We start from the raw sequence: 22,028 nt of genomic DNA on the forward strand, positions 1-22,028 counted from the left end.
AAGTTGAAGGCTGAAGAGAAGAACTAGCATTAAAAAAAAAAAAAAAAAAAAAAAAAAAGGCACTGGAACAGAGAATAAATTGAACCAAAACATCCAAATGTCACCTTCAGCCAAAACAACCCGAACATCCTGGTAGGACAAGAGCTTCACCAGCTACAGGCTTGCAGTGATGGTGAATGAAGATGCTGCCTCTGTCAAAGCCCCCCCTCTAGTGCCTGATGCCGGCATTTCTTTGGCTTTTCACACTTGGCTATGAATTCTGTGGGTTTGAATAAAATTTTTTCTTCCCTCTAGTGCAAAGGGACATTGCTCCCATGGACAGCAGCTCTACTTTTGCTTTTCTTGTGAAGTCCCAACTCTGTGAGAGCCTTGGTATGCTGACCCAAGCAGAAAATCCTCAGCAGCCATTCATCTGTTGGCTTGATGCTAAATCATGTCAAGTGAATCTGTCCTGTACATACTTTTAAGGCAATTTTGCTTTGCAGTTCAAATCAAAAATCAAACACTTTAAACACTTAGTGGAAAGCATTAAACATTTATTTACATACAGATACATACGTAAGCAATTTCTAAGTATAAAAAGGACATTACAAATAAACATGAAGCATCATACATTCATTATCCTGGTCATCCAAAATACATTCCTTTCTCAACCCCACTGTACCACACTTGACAACAAGAACTTAAAAAAAACAGACAAGCCAAATGCTTCCGACAGTCAATGATTCACAGTTTGGCGATTTGCTAACACCTATACCCTTCCCAAAGACAGCACTACCCCAGCAACTCCAGATCAATGGTCCGACCGCCTGTAGTGCATTTTCTCCACCAAAATGGTTGTGCTTGATCAACAAGAAACACGTCCTCTCCTCATCCTTCTGGCCACACGTTTAGGAATCAGGATTCTTGCTAAAATTCTGTACATTGTGCTAAATTCACAATTGTTGGGGAAAAGACAGCAGACCTTTGTGGGAAAAACTCCAACCCAGGAAATTCCTTTAATGCTGTCACTTCCCTGGCATGGAAGTTGCAAACAAAATGCTGCTTTTAGTGCTTAAGCAGGTTTTTAAACTACAATTCAAACTACAGATGATGGGATAAAACGTACTTTGTTCCTGCTGTAAAGAGAGTTGCTTCAATATGGATTGGTTAGTAATCAAAGCTGAGAGTAATTCAGGTTTTCTTCCGAGGAAATGAAGATGCCTTTCTAACATCTCTAAAAATGATCACAGGGAAGAAGAAACATTTCAGACTCAGAAACCTAAAGGTAATGCAGAGCACGACGAACTTGTCAGTTAGATAACATTACAAAGGGAAACAAGCCAGTAAACATAAAATTAAAATGCCGACTCAAAATATTAATGAATTCAAATGAGAGCTGGGTGAGTCTTTCTGTAGAGATCAAAGGCAGTTCGAAAAAAATCTCATGATCTGCAAATTCACAGAACAGCCAAATATGTGCAGCAGAACAGAGCGAAGTGGAAATAAAAGAGGAGCAGAAAGAGCCTTGTCCCATATTGACAGCTGAGTGACTGCAGCTGCTCCAATCTCAGGGTTTGTTGGGGTTTTTTTCCTTCTGTAAACAGCTGCGGGAAATGAAATGGATGTGACATATCTGCAGTGCATCGTATTATGCTAAAACCACGGCACATTTTAAACTACTTCTCTAATATCCGGAGATATACTTGTCACTTCAAAGCAGCATAGCAACAAGCGCTGGGCTTCCGCCATACTCTCATTAGATGGCCTTTTCTCCCCCAAAACATTGGCTTAAGAAGTTAGTTTTTCCCCTTCAGTGCTGACAGTACGTGTAGGCCAGCGATAAGGTTTTCTTCCAAACAGCCTGCAAGAGTTGAGGCAATAGCAGCTCTCCCTGCCGTAGACCAAACATTTTATTCTCACTCTGTTAAAACGTCAAAACAGCATTCCCCTCCTCCGCTTCCCCCTCTGCAAAGCCTTGCCTGCTGGGGACGCCGCGGCCATTACATTGACTAAAGCTCATGGCAACGATGGAACCCAGACCCTTGGAGATATTCACACCACCACCCAAGTGACAGCTCAGAAGGACTCTCCTCCTCCACAGGGCTGTAACTTTCCCTGGATGGAGGGCAGCACCCACTTGCTTGCTGGAGATTCACTCACACCAAACCACCGATTCTTGACGTCGGAATCTCTCATATTGGTCCCAAAAGGAGGGAAACATTCCTTACAAGATGCCCTGCCTGAGAACAGGCTTATCAAATTGGTTAGCTTTATGTTCATAGTAAGAAACTCAAGGTGGCACAGAAGACGAGCCATGGATGCTCTTCCTTCTAGCTAAAGCAGGAGTCAGATCCCGTGGTTCACGCAAGGAGGCCTGATTCCAGTCTGAGACCTCCACAGTGCTTGAGGCATGAGCAGTATTGGGAAGAAGCAGATTCATGGATGAAAGGTATGAAGGAATCAGGCTTTGAAAAGCTCCAAGGTTTACATTCATGTGACACCAGACACACCAGAGCCCTCAATCACTGTCCACGAAGGCGTAAGAGTACTTTTAACATCCCCTCTCCCGCAGGGAACCATGCACAGCTAAAACCATGACTGACACAGGTGTTGGCCATGTCCAGTGCTTGTCAACCAGGGCTGGACTCCAGATGCTCGGCGGAGACACCACTGTGACACACTCACAAGTGTGCATGTCCTTGGGAAAGTTACCCCAAGATAAGCATCAATGGGAAAAAGCAAAGGTGCAAATGTAAAAGTGGCATCTGCTTCTTGAGTTCAACACTAACCAGAGCTAAAATTATCTTCCGAGCTTGCTGGAAGAAGATAACTGGTTCAACAAATGTGATCGCATCCAGGAAGTGCTAATAGCTGGTTATTAACATGAAAACACAGACAATATCCGTGTGGTACAGCCAGCTCCTGTTTATCCAGACAGATGAGCTGTTAACCCTGGCTATACTCTTAAAACCAGTCTTAATTTTTCACTGACGACATTTACAGCCTAAGTGACACTCATTGCTATCCCACTTTCTGCTACAGCTGAGTTATCTTTCCCCAGTTACCCAGTTGACTGTATTTGGAGGGGCAAACATTAGACATGAGGGTGGGGTTTTTTCTGGATCTCTGGCCCCCCACAAAAAACCCCAAATACACTCTCAACTCACATGGCATAGTTTTTACTTCTGGTTTAAGTTACAGCTCATTCACATGAGGGGAAAGGGTGCGATGGCATCCATGGGTGATGACAGCCAGCAATTTATCTCAGCTAGATATAGTACAGTACAGCAACAGGAGGCTTTGGGTCATTTTAGCGAGGTGGTGATTAGCGAGGTAAGTCAGAGCAACGCCGCGGGCTACTTTGGGAGCCTTGCATCATGGTCAGCACGATTACCCTGTTGTTATTTCCCTAGCTAAGATGAATCCTGAACGGAGGCAGATGTGAGATCTGTAACATTTGTGGTACGTTTAACTACAGCTTGAGTGGATGATCACGTTTCAAAGACACGACCAGTTCCAGTTGAAGCTGCTTTGCTGAGGATGCACTAGTCACTTGGGAATCAAGCGAGTGTCTCCCCACCACGCATTGTCATAACAAGACTGTCCTTCAAAATGATGATCCTTTGCTGTTTGTGAACAGTAACTACAGCAATTACTACCCACAGCAACAAGAGGACAGACTTGACACAAGGAAAGAAAGGTTGACTTCAAGAGCCATATTTGTTCAGATAAGCAAAGTTTATAAAAAAAACCTAAAGACGACAACATTTTGATATAACATCTTTCACTGGGCTTTTGCTATTCAAATTTAGAATATTTATTTTGGCTCCAGTGGGTTTTCTGATGAGCCCTTATGTACATCAACATTTCGGAGAGTTTCCACCATTGCTCACTAGGAATTTGCAAAGTGTCCTCTAGAAACACCTTTTCTAACTGAATAAGCTCAAAAAGGTGTGTGTTGGAAGGGCAACACTTACAAGGATACGGGATACTTTGATATTGAAAGCAACAGCATGCAGAAGAATCTCAGCTGAGACTCAAACTCAAAGCATTCCTTTTTAAAATCCAGAGCAATCCAAATTTCGGTCATAGAAGCATTTTTATTTATATTTTTTAAAGAGGATGGGATTGAGGAAATCTTGAGTAGAACCATCCCTTTACTGTACCTTTTCTGCTCCAGTCATCTTTCCCCTTGCCCAGAGGGCTGTAGCACTCAGTCTGCCCCACAGCCAGAAGAGTTTCTGTGGTGGCGTGTCCAGCCGTACGCAACCACAGCAGCACCGCAGCTCTCCAAAGGGCAGTGTATCCTGCACGTTTGCTCAGCCTATTTTAATAGCTGGAGAATTTCACCTATTTTCCAACTGAATTCAGTCCCTGACAACAGAAATCACACCAGCTCAACATCTCAGACTGATTTACGGCTATTTCTTCGTGGGGAAAAGAGAAGACAAGTGGAAAAGCAGCTGAACAAACAGCAGTCCTTAGCGATAATGAATAAGGGAAAACCCAGTGGGTTTGACTATAACTAATTGCATCCCTTGTCAGCAAAAGCTCAGGAAAGCCTGTCCCATGTGTGTGCACCTACCATGCTTCCGCACCACTAATAGCGACTTTCCCTCTTTTCAAATCACTGTCTCCTGCGTCAGCCTCAGTCTGCTGCTGTTTTTACTGATGCTGAAGGAATTCAATAGCCATTAACTGCTAAACCTAGACTAGCAGGAGCCAAGTGTTACCAATATATCTGTTTCCAAAAAGACCAACAGCAACAGCAGGCCGACAGTTTTTAAGGGCTGTTTCATGTATTCTACAGCAAAGAACAAAGTATCTTGCCTGACAATGTCATGTGTGGTTTTCGTTATTTTCATTAAACAATGATCACAAAGCTGTTTAGCATTCAGCACAAACACGTCTCTGACTGCATGCTCAAACAACTTACCTGTAGATCAAATCAGGACTTCAGCGTTAGAGGTAGGAAGAGGCACCCAGTGTCTCCTTCTTTACAGAGTTCTTAATTTCACCTTTTCCATCATAACTCTTTGACCTGAAGGGTTGGGTTTTTTTGCCCTAGCACTTGGTCTTTCATGGGGAACTCAAACAGGATCAGAAGGGAGTCATGGCATGTCCCAGCAAACTTGCAGCTTAAATTCACAACACAAAACACCAGCGAGTACTTCACGTACGGTGGTGTGAAACACAGAAAATCTGGTCGTTTACCCAAGATGAGCCTGACTGAATCAGTGACTGAACCAGGAAACAGTTTAGACCATCCAATTTTCAGGAGATGCTTTTACTAATCTCTGCAAACAGGTTTGTTAGGTAAAGCAAACATCTGTTGACCATCCAATATTGGCTTCTGCTTCGAGCCACTTAACGTGCTAAGTTTCAAGAAAAGGTCTCACTATGATGGGACTACTATAAAAGTTAATATTCACCCAGAAATAAGAAGATTACTCCATGGCTGTGAATATATCACCCTGAGAACACATCAATATCTAGCAACCACACTAAAAGCAACACTTTGCTCTCTTCGTAGTAGAGAATATTTCAGGTCAAATTTGGCCCCATTATATCAATTCTGCATGGCTTTTGGACACTTGACCCAGCAAGCATCACAAGGCTTTTACTGACAGTTCTCTCAAAAATCCACTCATCTAGCAAGGTGTTGGCCACAGTTGGAGAGCTGATTGTCAGATAATTGGGATTTGTATTTTTTTATCTCCTTTTATTTTTCAAGATTTTGATCACTATGCCACAGCACTGAGTTGTCATTAGCAGTTGATAAAGCTTCTCTTCTGGTTGGAAAGCCTTCAGCAGTGGACCAGACTGTAGAAGAGAAGATAAGCCCTCAGTGCTACAAGGAGAGGTGGGTTGTATGCACTAGAGATATATTCAAAGGTCTACAAAAGTAACTCCTGCGAAGGAGTTACGACATTAAAATATCAATTCTTCAACAGGTAGCGTGTGTGTCAGCTGCAGAAAAAGAGGAGAGTTTCAAACTACAGCTTTGGCTTATGACCATTACATGGAGAAGATTTGCTAGCAATAAAAAGAACCAATGCTTCGAGGTTGCTAGTAGGCAGCTAGTCTCCAAAATAGTCACCTACAGGTTAGGAAAGCACTGGAAAAAGAGACTTAGCCTTCTAGAAATTTCAAAGTGAATATCCAAGAAAATAAAGTTAGCAGTTTCTGCTATTTGACCAGTTCATCTTGTTCAGTCATGATAACGCGTTAGAATTCAACCTCCAGAAGGGATGCAAGGAACACTTCAAAATGCATTTATAGTGGTACTCAGCAGGAATGAAAAGTGCCTGCCCAGCTTTGATACTTTTGGAAATCAGGCTGAGGAACCCACAGGTATTTTAGCGGGCAGTCTCCTTCCTCTTTGATTAACTCAAAAGCCCTGCCATATTTGGTATCAATTATACACTGACAAGTCCACCATCTGGAGAGTAAGAGCTTTTACAAATTAAATATACATAGTATTGATTTTTAACTTGTGTTACCTTACGTGTAACACCCTCAGCCTTGCTCTGAACAACTACCTAAAAGCTGTGCGGAATCAGCTGTCTCAGAGTTGGGTGGTCTTCACGAGCTCAAAAGAGGCTGCATTTGGCAATTTGAGGAATGCTCAAGGCAGACATTGCTCTTGAGCACAAGCTGTACCACACGGTCCAGCACAGCAGAAGCCAAAGTCCCACACATTTCTAAATCCTCTGGATTACACCATGAGCAGAGACGGAAAAGGACCAGGCCAGTGCATCAGATGACGTGTCCCCCAACATCTCACACTTACAGAACCTCTTTGCTAAGTGTTACCTAAACGACAAACAAGCCTCAACTTCTACACCTTCCTGTTTACCACTAGCCATAAAAGAACAAAGTGACCTAAAAAATGGCAAGAAAATATTAAAAATGGCCACATGACACATGATCCCGCCTCTCTCTGGCAGAGTCAGCTCCCCGTTACAGATCAAAGGCACAACATGATACAGCCCAAAGAAGTCTTTCCAGCAAGATGTGAAAAAGCATTTTAAAATGCCCCCCCCCCCCTTTTTTTTTTTTAAAATTGTTATTCTTTTCAATAAGTACTTACTGGCAGCTTTTTATGTCAATACAAAAACTCTGTTATAATCTTCAGTAAAAGCCAAATAATATTAAATTGATTAGCTCTAAATCACAGCGTATCACAGCCATGTAATTGCCAAGAGAGATTTATCCAGATCAGCTAAACTGAACTCAAAACTTCTAAATATAATTTTTATCTGTGCATTCACTATCTTCCAATTTCACTTTAATGTCAACGTATAAATTTGCAATGCATTATTCACATATGGCACTAGAGGTGTAATAACATCGCAAACTCCATAGCGCTTCCACTTCAGAGGTTTTCATAAGAAGAAATTGCCTAAACAGTTACACGTACACTGGAGCCTGGGATTAAGAGTACAAAGCATCAAGTAAATTAAATGACTCTACAGCCCCAAACCTGAAAGCTACTCTAGCAGAGAGCCTGGATGCCAAGAAGATACCTTCAACAACATCTTGGAGAGCAGTTCCACAAGGTGAGCGCTAGATGGGTCAGACATAGAATGCTACCGCTTGCAACCCCATCGCTATTTCCACTTCGCATAAAAAAAAAAAACTCTGCAAAATTGTACGCCTGCCTTTCAACGAGAACTGTATCTACAAGCTTTATTTTTAAGCCGGACATATTGCAGACTGCCACTTCAAGCTGTGCTCTCTTCGAACCCTTATACACAATCTATGCACACGCAAGATTTTGGTCATGTCTGGTGCACTTTCTCCAACTCCACCAATAACTTTTCCCAAGGCTCATTTTTCACATTAGGACATTACTATTTAGAGGAGGAACAATTAATTTTTATTTTTTTTTTATTTCTGGAAAGTCTTTTTATCCTATGTTGGATATCAAAGAAGCACAGTCCTTTCCCACTACACTCAGGCCTAGAAAAAGAGGTAACAAGATTTATTTTTTTATTTTTTTTTTTTATGAACAGTGCTTATTAGTGTTTTTTCCTAACCAGTCTAAGTTACACATTCAGAGGACATTAATGTAGTAAGACTACGTTTGGTCTATGGAATATTTGCTGAACTGCTAGCACCAAAGGGAGCGACTGAGCCGTATCCATGTCTTCTTAAATCTTGAAAACGTTGATATATGTAACTTTTTTTTAATTCCATGTTCATGAAAGTGCCTGTAGATGAGAGACGTAACACTATTTCAAACACCAGAGTCCTCCATGAAGGCGCATGGGCAGACACTATATACATGTCCTAAGAGCTCACTCACTGGCAGCCTGGAAGATTGCCAACATAGTCCAGGGTCAGTGTTCATTGTTTCTTATTTTTTTTAATTTTAGAAAGGACCAAACACATTGTTGTGTAAGAGAGATTTTGATCTCTTCAATATCTTCCTCAAGAGATGCTGCTCCAGTCTTCTGTAGAAGGAAACGCAATAACTCACGTTCTGCATTACATGAAACACTTGTGCAACTCTCCTTTTCCTAACCCACTCCAGAGACTGGAAGAAAAATGAAATTTAAACCGTGTTATATTCTGCTACGTTGACATGCAGCTGGAGCCACCCACCTACCATGCTTCCAGGTCTGCAACCTGACTCAGCACAGGTCAGATGGGTCAAAGTGGCAGGAATTCCCTTCAAGGAGATAAATCCCAGCAAAAAAAATCCTCTTGGCCCATGGCGGAAGGGGAAATCACATTCCAGCTCTTTAATTAAAATTACAGCAAGTCAAGTAGCTGATACTTTTCCCCTCTCCTGGTAAGGGGGACGAGACATTGTTCACAAGGGTGTTCTGTCGGGCCTCGCTGATCAACCGGCAGGCCAAGTCCAGGAAGAGTTTTTCCACATTATCTGATTCTTTTGCCGAGGTTTCCAGATAGTACATGTCCTGTGCTTCGGAAAACTCTGCAGCTCTTTGCTGGGAGACTTCCCTCTTATCAGCTAAATCAATCTTATTACCTGCATTGATAAAAGATTTTAGAAAGGGAATTAATTTGACTTCCAAAACAAGAGAAACAGAAGTTGATAAGGGATAAAGAAGAGTTTGGTGTTGTATATGTGTATGGACAGTGGTTTTTATGTGAAACTTAGTGCTTGCTCTCCCCTCCAAATAACGGATTCCCTGATACATGCGACCCAGTTCATTTAATAGCAGCTCATTTAATGGAATATGCCATGTAAACATCCAAGGCAGTTAGCTTTAATTTAGCACCAGTGCATCTGTTTGCTGCTATCAACCAACATTAAAGGATTTCCATTTTAATATCTATTCAAATTTCTCCTGTTCTTGCTCTGAGGAGCACTTAAAATGTCAATTATAGCATATGAGACACTAAACGTGATATTTCTTATGTCATTACAAGCTTTAAAAGAAGCCTGGCACAGAAGGCAGCTTTCCTATTTCAATATTCCCATGAAGAATTTGGCTGTTAAGGCTGGAAGAGGGACGGGCTCGGAGGCACTCACAGAATGAGGTGGGGTGAGAAACCAGTCCCTTCCTTTGGAGAGCTTGGTTTAGCAGAGCTGATTAAAGCCTCAAGCAAGCGTCTGATATGATTATACTCTATTACCAGCCACTTCAAACACGATATTTCTGCCATAAATTAATCTTACAAAGATAAACCAGGAGCTGCAATAACAGGGGGCTGTGTCCAGGGACCTGGAAGGTTCAGGAGGAAACATCTCCTGGCCGTGCTTCTACCAGCAATTTTATGAGAAGGAGCAGGAAGAAAGACTGCACTGCCACTGGCAAGCCACATCTCATCACCTTCCTCTCGTCTGAGATCCCCTTTCTTTCCTGATAAAGCAGTTTCTTGGCCCCACTGTATACACTGAGGTTACCTTTCTAAACAAATTATCACTCAACACAAGTGGTTTATGGATGTCACCATCTTCAAAGCATGTGTTATGGCTGTTATCATTTATATTTTGCACTGTAGATCTTGCTAATTAACTTAATGTTCCCTAAAAAAAATCATCTATACATTTGTTAGTCATGCATTGATTATTTCTGTGCCATTTGTACATGTGCCATACCCTTCTCACGGAGTATAATGAGTTTCTTGTATAGAAGCTCTGTAAAGCCCAAGGCTCGCTTGTAAATACCACTGGGGCATGTAAAGCTCAAAAGATTTTTAAAGCTACCTTAAACACATTTTACAACCCTCCAGATTTTTTTTTCTTTTTAAACAGCAAACTATTAAATGTGATATCAACATTGCAGCAAGAAACTTTCTGGTGTTCCTCAAGTTATTTTTGCATTGTTCTTTATATATTCTTGGGTCCTGAGTATCAGATGCTGAAGGCAGAGCATGGAAAAGCACGGGTAGGCAAAATAATCTTCACCTTGCTTGTAGCAGACAGATGGCCTGAGGTCTGCTTTAGCTTGAGTTGCAGCTCTACAGATTAACATTCAGTTATTTATTTTTAGTTTCCCTAAAATCCATGCAAGAATACCCAGTTTTCCACCTCTGTCTCACCTATGAATGCTACGATCCACACAACCATCACATCCTGATCTGGTTCCCGGATCCCGACCCATGCAAGACAAGACCCTGGTTGTCCCACAGCTATGGTGTACAGCAACCCAGAGGCAACCCCAGCTTGAGCAGATCCTTGTATATTTGTAGAGATCTGAGCTGGGAGTCACAAGGGAAACTGCTCTATTCTTAGCTCACTTGGTAGCTGCACCATCAACACTTTAGTCCCATATGGGATAAGCTGGTGGGAAGTATCCACCTCTGCATGCAATAGCCTTAGACCTGAGACAGGACCACAATTTGAGAAGTGCCTGTGGTGTCCTGAACATCACTACCAGCATCTTGGGGTTATCTGCAGAAGGAATGGTCCAAGCACTAGGTTTAAGGAGCCGGGTGCACCCTGCGCCCACCTGCAGTTACAGCTCTGGTTGGCCACAAGATCTGCCGCACCAGTTCGAGCTTCCTGCACCACCAGTTCACACGGACACCACGTTTTCCTGCTGCTAACACATCCATCTGCCACCAACCCCTTGACACGCACAGCTCACCCCCTCATCGCACCACCTCGCTAGGGACTATCGCCACTTACCCACTAGCACAGTTATGACCTTATTGCTGGCATACTGCTCGATTTCTCGCAGCCACTCGGGGAGGCACCGGAAGGATTCTTCACAGGTGATGTCGTAGGTCAAGATTAACGCGTTAGCACTGCGATAGTAACTCTGCGTGATGGACCGGAATCGCTCTTGTCCTGCTGTGTCCCAGATCTGCAGCTTTTGGCATAACAAGGTAGGGTAGTAAAAGGAAAAAAAAAAAAACCAAACAAACAAACTTTTTTCATTTGATATCAGCACTGTTTTGACCTAAAAAAGCAACCCCTTCAGGGTTAAACCAATGCTGGGAAAGCACTTAGCTCCTCTCCCCTCTGGCTTCCCCTCTCCCAGCGTTTTTTTTGTTTCCATTCCTGCACTTGTGGATTGAAATGCAAGGCACAAAGTCAGCTGGCACTGCGGCCCCTGGAAGGGGCAGATCTGCAGGCTTTCATGGGACTTCCAGCATCTCTCTCTGCTGCGGGCAGAGCTGCTGGCCTGGAGTTACAACCCAGGCGCTGGAGCGAGGAAGTCACTTCTGCCCCTTAAGTCCAACCAACAGCAGCATCCGTCCCATGAAGAAATAAGAAAGCCTCTCCTCTTGCTCCCAGAGGCAGTTTTAGTTATCCCGCGATGATGCACGGACAGGCGGAAAGCACAGGACTGACCAAGGGGCTCAGCCGAAGGCTGATCCACGGACTCCAACGCGTTTCCTCTCTACATCTCACCCAGTTGCTCGCTGCCTGCCTTCCCAACACGTAGAACTGGTTGACGCGTCCTTAACTATATCAAAGAGGTCACGAGTGTTTGCCAAAGCCTCTGGGTCCAGGAAGACAACATGCATTTCCCAATACAAACTAAACTCATACTGTTTTTATTATTTGACCATATGATAGTTTTTGGTGGGTCATCAAAACCTCAGTTCTTCAGAAAGGCAGTCAAAGAAACAAACTTCCCAAATTAAACCATTTCAGCATAAAAGAATACTTCTCTGCTTCAGCTTTTATTTTTTTTAAAGCACCCCTCCCTGGAATTAAATATGTGAAAGGTTGATTTCCAGCCAGAGTCCTGTGTACTCTGGGCAGAAAAAAGTAAAGTATTTGAGATTTTTTCCATATATTCAGCAGCCCGTAACAGAGAAAACCTTATTCTTGCCCAGTTCCAAAGTCGAACTACGCCAGCTACTCATCATAAATGTGTTAGTTTGAAATGAGAGCTTCCAGTAGCAGCTTTCAGACACGGGGTATGATTTTGAAAAACTCCAATTTTTGCAGAGAAAGTAATCTGTGGCTCACAGCTCCTGGGCACCTTTGTGCTTAATCTCTTGGTATAGTTGTATTTAAATGGCTGAACCTGGCACCTACAGTTAAGTGACATACAAAACCATAACTTAAATTATTTGCACACAAAATTTAGATAAAAAACAAGTCCCTGTTAAAACAAACCAGCCTCCAAACTCTGGTAGGTGGAAAAATACAGATAATTTTCTTGTTGCTCAGCTATTTCCCAGGAAAAACATTTACCGATTGGTCTAATGCTTAACTCCAGCTTATGTATGTTTTGCATTTATTGAGAAGATCTCCAAGCTGATAAAAACTTGGTGTGAAGATGTTCTTCCACTGCTTTAATATAATGGACATTGAAAGCAAAAGGGATTGCCCTGGAGGAGAGGGTTTCTTACTGGCTGCAGCTGTGAGTCTACCTGTGAGCTGGGCGCAGAAGACAGGGAAGAGCCCCCAACCTTACAGCCACTGATAAACTCTTGCAGCACACAAAACGCAGGAAAATCTGACACTTCACCCCGCTGATTATTTCTGCCAAGTAAAATATTTCACAGCAATCATTTTACTTGTATCCATTTTTTCCAGAGGAACCAAAGGACAGTACCTGACTCAGCCTGCAGAAAACGTAGATGTTTCTTTTCTGGGAGCCAGCTGATGCTTCCCGTTCTCCCAACAGTTGAACATACCTTTAGCTTTATGCATATGAACATTTCCACCAAGTACACTAAGATCACAGGTCCATATAGCATAGCCCTCTGCAGCACTGAGGATGCTTAGCTTTGACCAGCATAACTGCTATCTACTTGGCTGGAATTTGTGTAGCTTCCTGGTACAGGTGGTGTACATATTTTTGGTTTTATTAGGAAAAGCCAGGCAGATCAAAAGTCCCCTCAACTGCGCAGTGCCATTTCAGCTCATCTGTCAGCAAGCTTTAGTAGCCACTCATATCTGAGATGGCTTGCACACAGCTTTCATGCTAGCAACTCCCTCTCCACTGACTTTCAAATGCAATTTTGAAAGCTGGAAATTATTTTTCCCCAGAAATCTATCACTTATTTTCAAGTCTGAAAAGCCTTTTGGTAAACAGCTCTGCTCTGTCATCCTGGATCCCAGCAGACATGCAGGAGATGCTGCCTGGCACAGAAGTGCGGTCACAGCTCAGGCACTGTTTAAGGAGCTAACAGTCACAGAAGCACCTCGTTTGACTGAGATGTCATTTTCATTGTGCTATGCTCTGACTCATTCCTGCTTTTCCCGCTCATTAAATGTTTATTCTCAGTAGCACTGCTTACTCAAAAAGTTTCAGCTACAAGGTCACTCCCTGAAAGAAATCCATTTGCCTTTCGGACTCCAGAAGGCTCGTTCAGATGCCCAAACATATCATACTAAGCTTCTGCCCAAGCTTGGTCATTATGGCTGAGCTCCAGTGACTCCAATTTAATCCACTGGTGGGGTCAGGAGAGGGACTTTGATTTAACAGCTCATTATTTGCTATGTGAAATACAGTTGGTATACCAGCTACCACTTGCTGAGGCTCTGTGAAACACAAGCCAGCCCCAAGGTGATTAAGAGACTTGCTTGGGTGGACACTTGTGCATTCAGACATGGGCAGGGCAGCAGGGGCTGATGAGTGAATTGAGGTTATAGAGCTTCCCCGAACCATCCTTGCTGCTGAGACAGCCCATGTTGGCATGGCTGCTCCCAATTCTCTTAAAGAGTTTGCATCCTCAGTTCAAGCTACTCTTAAACCAGGTTGATGTCATGGGAGCAACAAGTCAAACGCAGACGAATCCTTAGGGTAAGTCCAAAAACCAGACCTCAGATATAAATGATGTTCTTAAGGCTCCATCTGTACCCGACAGGGAACCAGATGCTTGGGAAGGAGAGGTGTCTGAAGCGGATGGGATTAGTTTTCCTCAGAGACTGCTTTTCTCCCTTCATTGACCAGGACAATCTTGGAGATAGCTGGTTTAAGCCAGGTATAAGGGAAAAAATCAATTCCCCCTTCAGTGCAGTACTTAATCCATTTACCAGCTCAGATCCTCTGAGCTGCTCCATTGGAGCTGGTTTTGGCTGAAAGAAGCATCTCCGCTGTCCGAGGAGCCTGGACAAGCAGCATCCGTTTCCTGTCCAACCCTGCTATGCCAGACACCTGCTAATGACCACCACAACTACCGAGCTAAATACCGACACCACAGGGGCTACACGTGACCCTCTCTGCCTTCCTGCCTGCTGCTCTGTCCCACTTGCAGAGCAATGTGCTGAACATTAACTCTGTCAGGGGAAAGTATTTACACCTCTTGACCTTCACCTGCTTAGGCTGGAAAGTCTTCTGGTCAAGGACCATCACTTGCCATAAGTTTGTACAGCTCCTCACGCAGTGACGTGGCAGCCTGCTGACATAATCATGACTTAAAATCTGTTCTAAACTTAGGAACACACCACCTGATTTTCTTAAGAAACCTCTGCACTGAAATACAGGTGGGAAAAAACCCCATGGCTGAAGATCTGCATAAGTCCACTGTTTCCATCCGATCACTCGCACAAGCTTAAAAATGGGTCTCGATGTCACACCCAGCCACTGTCACACTGCTGCCGCTCTCCCATTTGCTCACCACTAGATCTGATGATGGCAGCAAAGGGAAAAACCTGTTTTCCATTTTGATGCCTGTGGGTTTAATGCAGGCAGAATAATTCCAGAAGCAGCTCAGGGACCCTAGACATCATGACATTAGAGGGTCAGATAACCATGCTCTTCCCCCACCTCTTGGACACCACAATAGCTCTAGCAAAATCTCTACTAATGAACGAAGCAGCATTAGCGATGCTCAGGCACTGTTCGGAAGTTAGCACAGGGCAAGGAAAACAGCAGTTTGATTGCAACCACCCTATTCTGGAAGGTGAAAGAGTCAATAATATGGAGGACATTGCCCTTCTCAATTCAACCTGTTGACTGAAGCATAAATATTGTGACCATCTCTGCCTCTCCCAAATTCATAACTCAGCAGAAGTGGAAGATGAGCCTTTGTTGTGCAGAACCACTCAAGTCCAGAAACCTGCCCTTCCCAACAGCCATCTTGGGAGCTCACAGGAGAAGACCTTGATCAAGCACATCCCAGTGGGAATGCAACAGATTTCTGTTTACCAAAAGTGCCGTGAGCAGAGGTTTGCGCTTCCTCAACCCCAGCCAGGCACGATCTCAGTGTCTCCTAAGCAAGGACAGAGTTTTGCAAGACCTCCCCTTTCCGTTTTCTCCCTCAGAGTAGGTTCACTGTTACGATCCTGATGGTAATTGTGGAGAGGGGCGCAAAGATTGTTAGACCCAGCATTGCCTGAGCCACGCCAGACAGCCCTGAGCTTCCCCACATGCCGTCCAGCAGCGAGAGGGCTGCAGCAAGAAACCTCAGCTATGGTAGTGCCACACAAGTTTACACTTAAAACCATCAGGCTCCTACCTTTACTTTTTCACCATTTATCTCCACAGTTTTAATCATAAAGTCAACCCCAATCGTGGCTCCTTGACCCGGTGGGAAAAGCCCCTGAAAGAAAACAAGAGTTCATTAAGCAAATTTCTGTAGCAAGACAAAATGCTCTCTGGGTGCCAATCCTCACCCTTTTCCATCCTCAAAACTATTCCTCCCTCATCCCCTTCCCCAGACACTCATTTCCATCACATTTAGAGAGGAAAACGTGACATTTCCCCATGTGGGATGAGACGCCTTTGCTCCCGTGACCTCATGCCTTCCCTCTCCCCTCCATCACACGCCACAGCACGGCAAGGCATTTCTGGCAGCTCCCAGCACTGGGGTTACATCCCTGCGCAGCATTTTGGGAGCGAAGCACGGAGCCAGCCACTATTGGTGCAACAGCAAGGGCAGGCGTGACGCTGGTGGTATTTGATTGCAGCACCATCGGGAAGGAGCAACAGCAAACCAAAAAAAATTGAACAGAGCTTTTGGATTTCTGGTGTCTAGGTCTATAAAGTCGTGTTGATTTTGGGGCACATCCATCCCCTACAGCAGCTGCGCTGTCAAAACACAAGCAGAAGTGGCCATGAATTTTTGTAGTTAACCCTTTGGGGTTGACTAGCTTTATTGCCACCAGCTGTCACATACGGTTGGAGAGTGTTTAACATTGCCACTGCTTTAAAACTAAAATTAGCAGTGAGGGGGAAAATCACTGACAATTCCTAGTGGAGAGTGCAACAAAACACCCACAACTTCTGTTTTATAGTGCATCATACAAAACCTTCTCTTGCCCCAGATCACAGAAGCCTGGTTCTTTCCCTGTTATTGTGCCATAAAAAAAACCCAGTCTGATGTTTAACAGAAGGCACTGGACTGACAGCCCAGGACCCAGATTATTTAATTATCTATTAATGACAATAACAGGCAGAGCTTTGTGCAGCAAGGGATGGGGAGGAGAAGGCACATAGGAGCACACCAGGAGACATGCTGGTCCTTATAACCTGTCCAGAGCACCTCTAAATCAGGAGGAGTTGTCCCAGCAGCTTTCAGAGGGGACTTTCCACCTTCAGAGAGGGATGAGTTTCTCCAGCACAAGATCCCCAACAGGGCCAAGTACAGCACTAGACACAGATGTGCTGCTTGTGCCAGTATGTCGCTATAGGTGATGCACACACCAAGAGCGTGGACAACAAAATGCGTTGGAGCCGTGATGTCAGCAGAGCCCTCGGTGCAGCCGCAGGCTCCACGCTCCCATCCCAGCTGTCCCCATCCCGACATCCCATATCCAAGAGGCAGCCGGCCTTACCTGAGTGAAGCGACGGACTAAGCAGGTCTTCCCCACACCAGCGTTGCCAATTAAAACAATTTTGAAAAGGAAATCATAATCTTCCATACTCATTTACGCAGCTGCAAGAGAGACAGAGAGCGCAACACGATGTGAACCAAGGTGGTGGGGAAATGCCCTTTTATTCCTGCTGAACTTTATACCTCCAAATATTCAGAACAAAGGTCTCCTGGCACGCGCGTGGCTCCTCAGATAAGGGAGGAGAGCCCTTCCTCCTCCAAACTGGGGCATCCACGTAGACCAACGTCAGCTACTGCAAAACTTTGGCCACATTTTGGCTTTCACACCATCTCACCTGGCTGCCCACGAATTAGAGATGCTGGTTTTCAGCTTTCCAAGCAACGCTCCACAACCTGAGCCACCGATTTCCCCAAATGTTTCTTTTGCTTTTAACAACGTCAGCTCCAAAGGACAATGTGGACTTTGCCATGTTGTCCAAGGGGATCACATCATTTATTTCTGCTAGGGCAAAAGCCAGAAACCCCCCATGAGCTCCTCCAGGCAGGCACTGGGTACCCACAGAGCAGGGCTGGGGCACACATAAGGGCTGAACAGATGGGGAAATTAAAATAATTTTACAATGAAAGCAGCAGCATTTGCCTTAAAGACTGAAAGAGCTCATTTGCTAAAATCATAGCGGGGAGTGGGGTAACAGTTTGGCTAAAATATATTAGGAGAGGATTTTAAAAAAGAAGAAATAATAGAATCTATTAGGAAAATTTCTACTAAGATGATTTTCTGTAGTTTTGTGAGGATAGCTTGCCTGGCATAAAGCACAAACGGGAAGTGAACAGAGAGGAGCCTGGGGGTACCCAGCACACATACCCCCACCAAGTCCAACCTCCTTTGCAGGATGCAGAGATGTTTCAGCAATGTCACAGGAGATGGGCAGGGTTGCCTACACGGGGGAAGACCTACAGGGCTTCCTTAGGCCACTCGAAGTATGGGGATGACCAAACAGATAAATGTAGAGTTTGCTGCAGCTGAGCAAGGCATGAAGGAATGAGTATCCACACCTCCATCTCCAGTGCACCCAAGGGTGCTGCTGACACCACAACCAGAGAAGGGGTCTGTAACCTTCAAGAAAAGCAGCAACAGGCAGAAGAGATTCAGTTGGAGATTTTAGGGAGACAGAAAAACCCACAGACAAGGGAGCAGAAGGGCTCCCTTGTCCAAACCCAGCTGTGTCCAGGAGGATCCAGGTATTATACGTGGCATCAAAGACTTGTCCTCAAGACTGGTCTGGGGTAATGACGTAAGATATCAGTAAAAAGATAGATTTACAAGCCATCAGTTGTAAATCTGTTGTAAAATCAGTTGTAAAATCACCAGGTACGATGATACCTAAGCATTGGTACCTAACCCACCAGTACCTATAGATTAGGCACTGGATGAGGAGATAGAGCCAAAGATGGGGAGGATGAAAAAAAAGTATTATGAAATTGCTACCCTCAGTAAAGCCCCAGATTGCTTGGAGGGATTTTACAGAACTGATGAAAGGAGCAAACACGGCATGGGTGAAACAAGCTTCTTTGCGCTCAGCCCAAAGGCAGAGTGCCCTCTCCTGCTGCCTCCAAAGGTCCTTCCTTGGGGGGTGGGGGGGTGTGTGTGTGTGTCATTGCCACACAGCAGAAGGCCCCAGCTACAGACCCCAGACCCACCGTACAGCTTGTGACAGGCTTCTAGTCAAACAGCCAGAGAGTACCAGATAAAACTGAGACAGTCTGGGTCTGCCTGGCAGGGCACACAAACAGCTCTCCGAGCACCACCAAGAGCCTGGTGGACCTGAAAGCAAAAGAGGTGGAAAACTGACTCAGCTGCTTCATGTGTCTATGTGATCCTTGGCCTTTCCAGCAGCCTCAAAAAAAGGGTAAACACACCAATTAGTGACTAATGATCTGCCTCATATCAGCAGATGGTTAGCAGGGTCACGGCTGACTCACACACAGACATGTCACCTCCCCTGGGCCAGTGACACAGCACGGCACTTGCCCTACTGCTGCTTTGCTGAGCTGGAGCTACGGTCCCCTGCAAAGTGCCACCAAACAGCAGCAGCTGGGGCTGTCCTGGGGATGCTCTAACCTCATCTTGCTCCAACACACGAGACCTTGCAGCTCCCTCCTATCTCTTAATACAGTGAAAGAGTGGGACCTTAAAGAGCACCCTCAAAAAATGCCCTTTATTTTCTGGGGTTGTTGTTTTGTATCTCCATGCCTGGCCTTCCCCAAGTGGGATTGGGTAACAACAACAGCATTAAGAACTGTGTGGCCAACACACCAGAAGGCTGTGCCGACATTCAGCGAGACCTGGACAGGCTGGAGAGCTGGGCAGAGAGGAACCAAATGAAATTCAACAAGGGCAAGTATAGGGCCCTGTACCTCAGGAGGAATAACCCCAGGCACCAGTACAGGTCAGGGGTTGACCAGCTGGGAAGTGGCACTGTGCAGAAGGACCTGGGGGTCCTGATGGACAACAAGCTCTCCATGAGCCAGCAATGTGCCCTCATGGCCAAGAAGGCCAATGGTATCCTGGGGTCCATTAGGAAGACCGTGGCCAGCCGGTCGAGGGAGGTTATTCTCCCCCTCTACTCTGCCCTGGTCAGGCCACATCTGGAATATTGCATCCAGTTCTGGGCTCCCCAGTTCAAGAAAGCCAGGGAACTGCTGGAGAGAGTCCAGCGGAGGGCTGCAAGGATGATGAGGGGACTGGAGCATCTCTCATATGAGGAAAGGCTGAGAGAGCTGGGGCTGTTTAGCCTGGAGAAGAGAAGACTGAGAGGGGATCTCATCAATGCTTATAAATATCTAAAGGGTGAATGTCTAGAGGATGGGGCCAGACTCTTTTCAGTGGTGCCCAGTGACAGGACAAGAGGCAATGGGCACAAACTGGAACACAGGAAGTTCCATCTCAACATGGGAAAAAACTTCTTCCCTCTGAGGGTGACCGAGCACTGGGACAGGCTGCCCAGAGAGGTTGTGGAGTCTCCTTCTCTGGAGATCCTCAAAACCAGCCTGGACGCTATCCTGTGCAACCTGCTCTGGGTGATCCTGTTTAGCATGGGGGTTGGACTAGATGATCTCCAGAGGCTCCTTCCTACCCCTACCAGTCTGTGATTCTGTTGACACTGCTCTTACAGTGAAGGCTAAATGTTAATATACAGTTTCAAGCTTTCACACTAGCCAACATGAAGAAAAATGTATCATTTACTAAAAGCTATTTCAAGACTAACGAGACTTACTTAGCACTGGATAATTATCCTTGGGATGCTTTAAATCCCAGAGGGCACTGCTCCCTCCTGGGGGGATTTCAGTTCTATTACTTGTACCCTAAACAATCCAACATTCAAATTTATCTTCTCAGGAAGCTTAGAACTAAACTTCCTCCACCAATCTTTGAGCTCAGAAATGCTAAATGGCTCAGACATACCCTAGAGTTATGTCTGATCCCCTTCATTAGGCTCCAAGACTAATCATATGTGATAATGACCCCAAATGGGAACTGGAAGATGAGCCAAGGCCATAAAACAAATAACACAACCATGAGATTAAATGCCAGAACTGAAGAGACAAAAAAGTGGGGGCACAGGAGGGGAGAAAGCAAGGACTGAGCAGTAAGGGAGACAGAGAAGTAATTTGGGAGGTGGAGCGGGCAGGTGAGGCTGGCCATCGATGCCCTGTCGTTCACCAAAATCAGTGTTTCTCCCCTACATGCACACATACTAACCTACTGCCGCATCAGCGCTGAACACAGAAACATTGCATCAGTTACCGTTACGAAATCTCCTCCTCCTGCAAGCCGAGCCTTTCAGCCAAGTGACCTTTGCTGCTGACTCAGGCTCACACAACCCTCCCTCTCCCCAGGGAAGATGTGTCTCAACCTCTGCCCCACTTGCCACGGTCAGGAATGTGCATCTCAGCAACACATGACACTTTGAGTTATATGCCTTTAAAAAAAACAAAAACAAAAAAACCCGAAAATGCAGAGTGCAACATTGTTTGCTTAGGTTTGGGGTTTGTCTTTTTCCTTTCTATCTTCTTGTGTTCGCAGGCACAGGGCTGCAGCGGTTGAAGGCATTAGGGCCGCGGCTGCCTGTCCCACCCGTTGGCAGAGACAAGGCCCTACAGCAAGGGCAGGGATGCCTGTCCATGCCTCAGCCACCCCTAACCGCGTTTGTTTAAATCACAAATAGGGCTGGCTACAGCAGAGACAGGCCCTACTGTGAGATGAAACAGGAGCAGAGCCCAAGGCTGGCAGCTGGGCAGAAAACTGGGTTTCATAGCCGTTTCTCCCAGAGGCAGTTTATACAGCTCGCACCCCATCCCGCCCTCACGGCTCATGACCCCTGGGGCTGTTCCCGCCAGCCTCGCAGGGGATCAGTTTTCATAGAATCATAGAATGTCCTAAGTTGGAAGGGACCCATAAGGATCATCGAGTCCAACTCCTGGCTCCACACAGGACCAGCCGAATCAGAGCATATGACTGAGAGCATTGTCCAGACGCTTCTTGAACTCAGTCAAGCTCGGTGCTGTGACCACTTCCCTGGGGAGCCTGTTCCAGTGCCCGACTACGCTCTTGGTGAAGAACCTTTTCCTTGTTTTGCAGGGTTTTGTTTCATTTGGGTCACGGCTCAGCTCCATTCCATTGCACAGCCCCACACGCGGTCGCTGCAGGCAGGAACAAGGAGCCAGGAGGGGCAAATCAAAGCACAGCAACCACCAGAGATGTGGTCCATCTGCAGGAATGCAGCCTAAGGACAGCAAGGCACATTTCAGGCTTACCTGGTTTTCTTTACTTGGGCAAGACAGTGCAGTAAATGCTCTTGGTATTTTTCAATTCTTAA

General features: G+C 45.2%; 1 protein-coding gene across 1 annotated transcript in view; it reads right to left on the minus strand.

Moving 5' to 3' along the window:
- Positions 1 to 519: 519 nt before the first annotated feature.
- RAB30 (RAB30, member RAS oncogene family) overlaps positions 520 to 22,028 on the minus strand; it is a 51,773-nt gene continuing 30,264 nt past the window's right edge. The window contains exons 2-5 of the mRNA XM_075742420.1: positions 17,150 to 17,250; positions 15,832 to 15,915; positions 11,093 to 11,276; positions 520 to 8,983 (exon numbers count right to left, since the gene is read on the minus strand). Coding sequence (XP_075598535.1) covers positions 8,733 to 8,983; positions 11,093 to 11,276; positions 15,832 to 15,915; positions 17,150 to 17,242 — 612 coding nt within the window. The 5' untranslated portion in view covers positions 17,243 to 17,250 and the 3' untranslated portion in view covers positions 520 to 8,732. The remainder of the gene's footprint in view (positions 8,984 to 11,092; positions 11,277 to 15,831; positions 15,916 to 17,149; positions 17,251 to 22,028) is intronic.

Source organism: Balearica regulorum, chromosome 1, assembly GCF_011004875.1.
Source record: "Balearica regulorum gibbericeps isolate bBalReg1 chromosome 1, bBalReg1.pri, whole genome shotgun sequence".
Taxonomy (NCBI): domain Eukaryota; kingdom Metazoa; phylum Chordata; class Aves; order Gruiformes; family Gruidae; genus Balearica; species Balearica regulorum.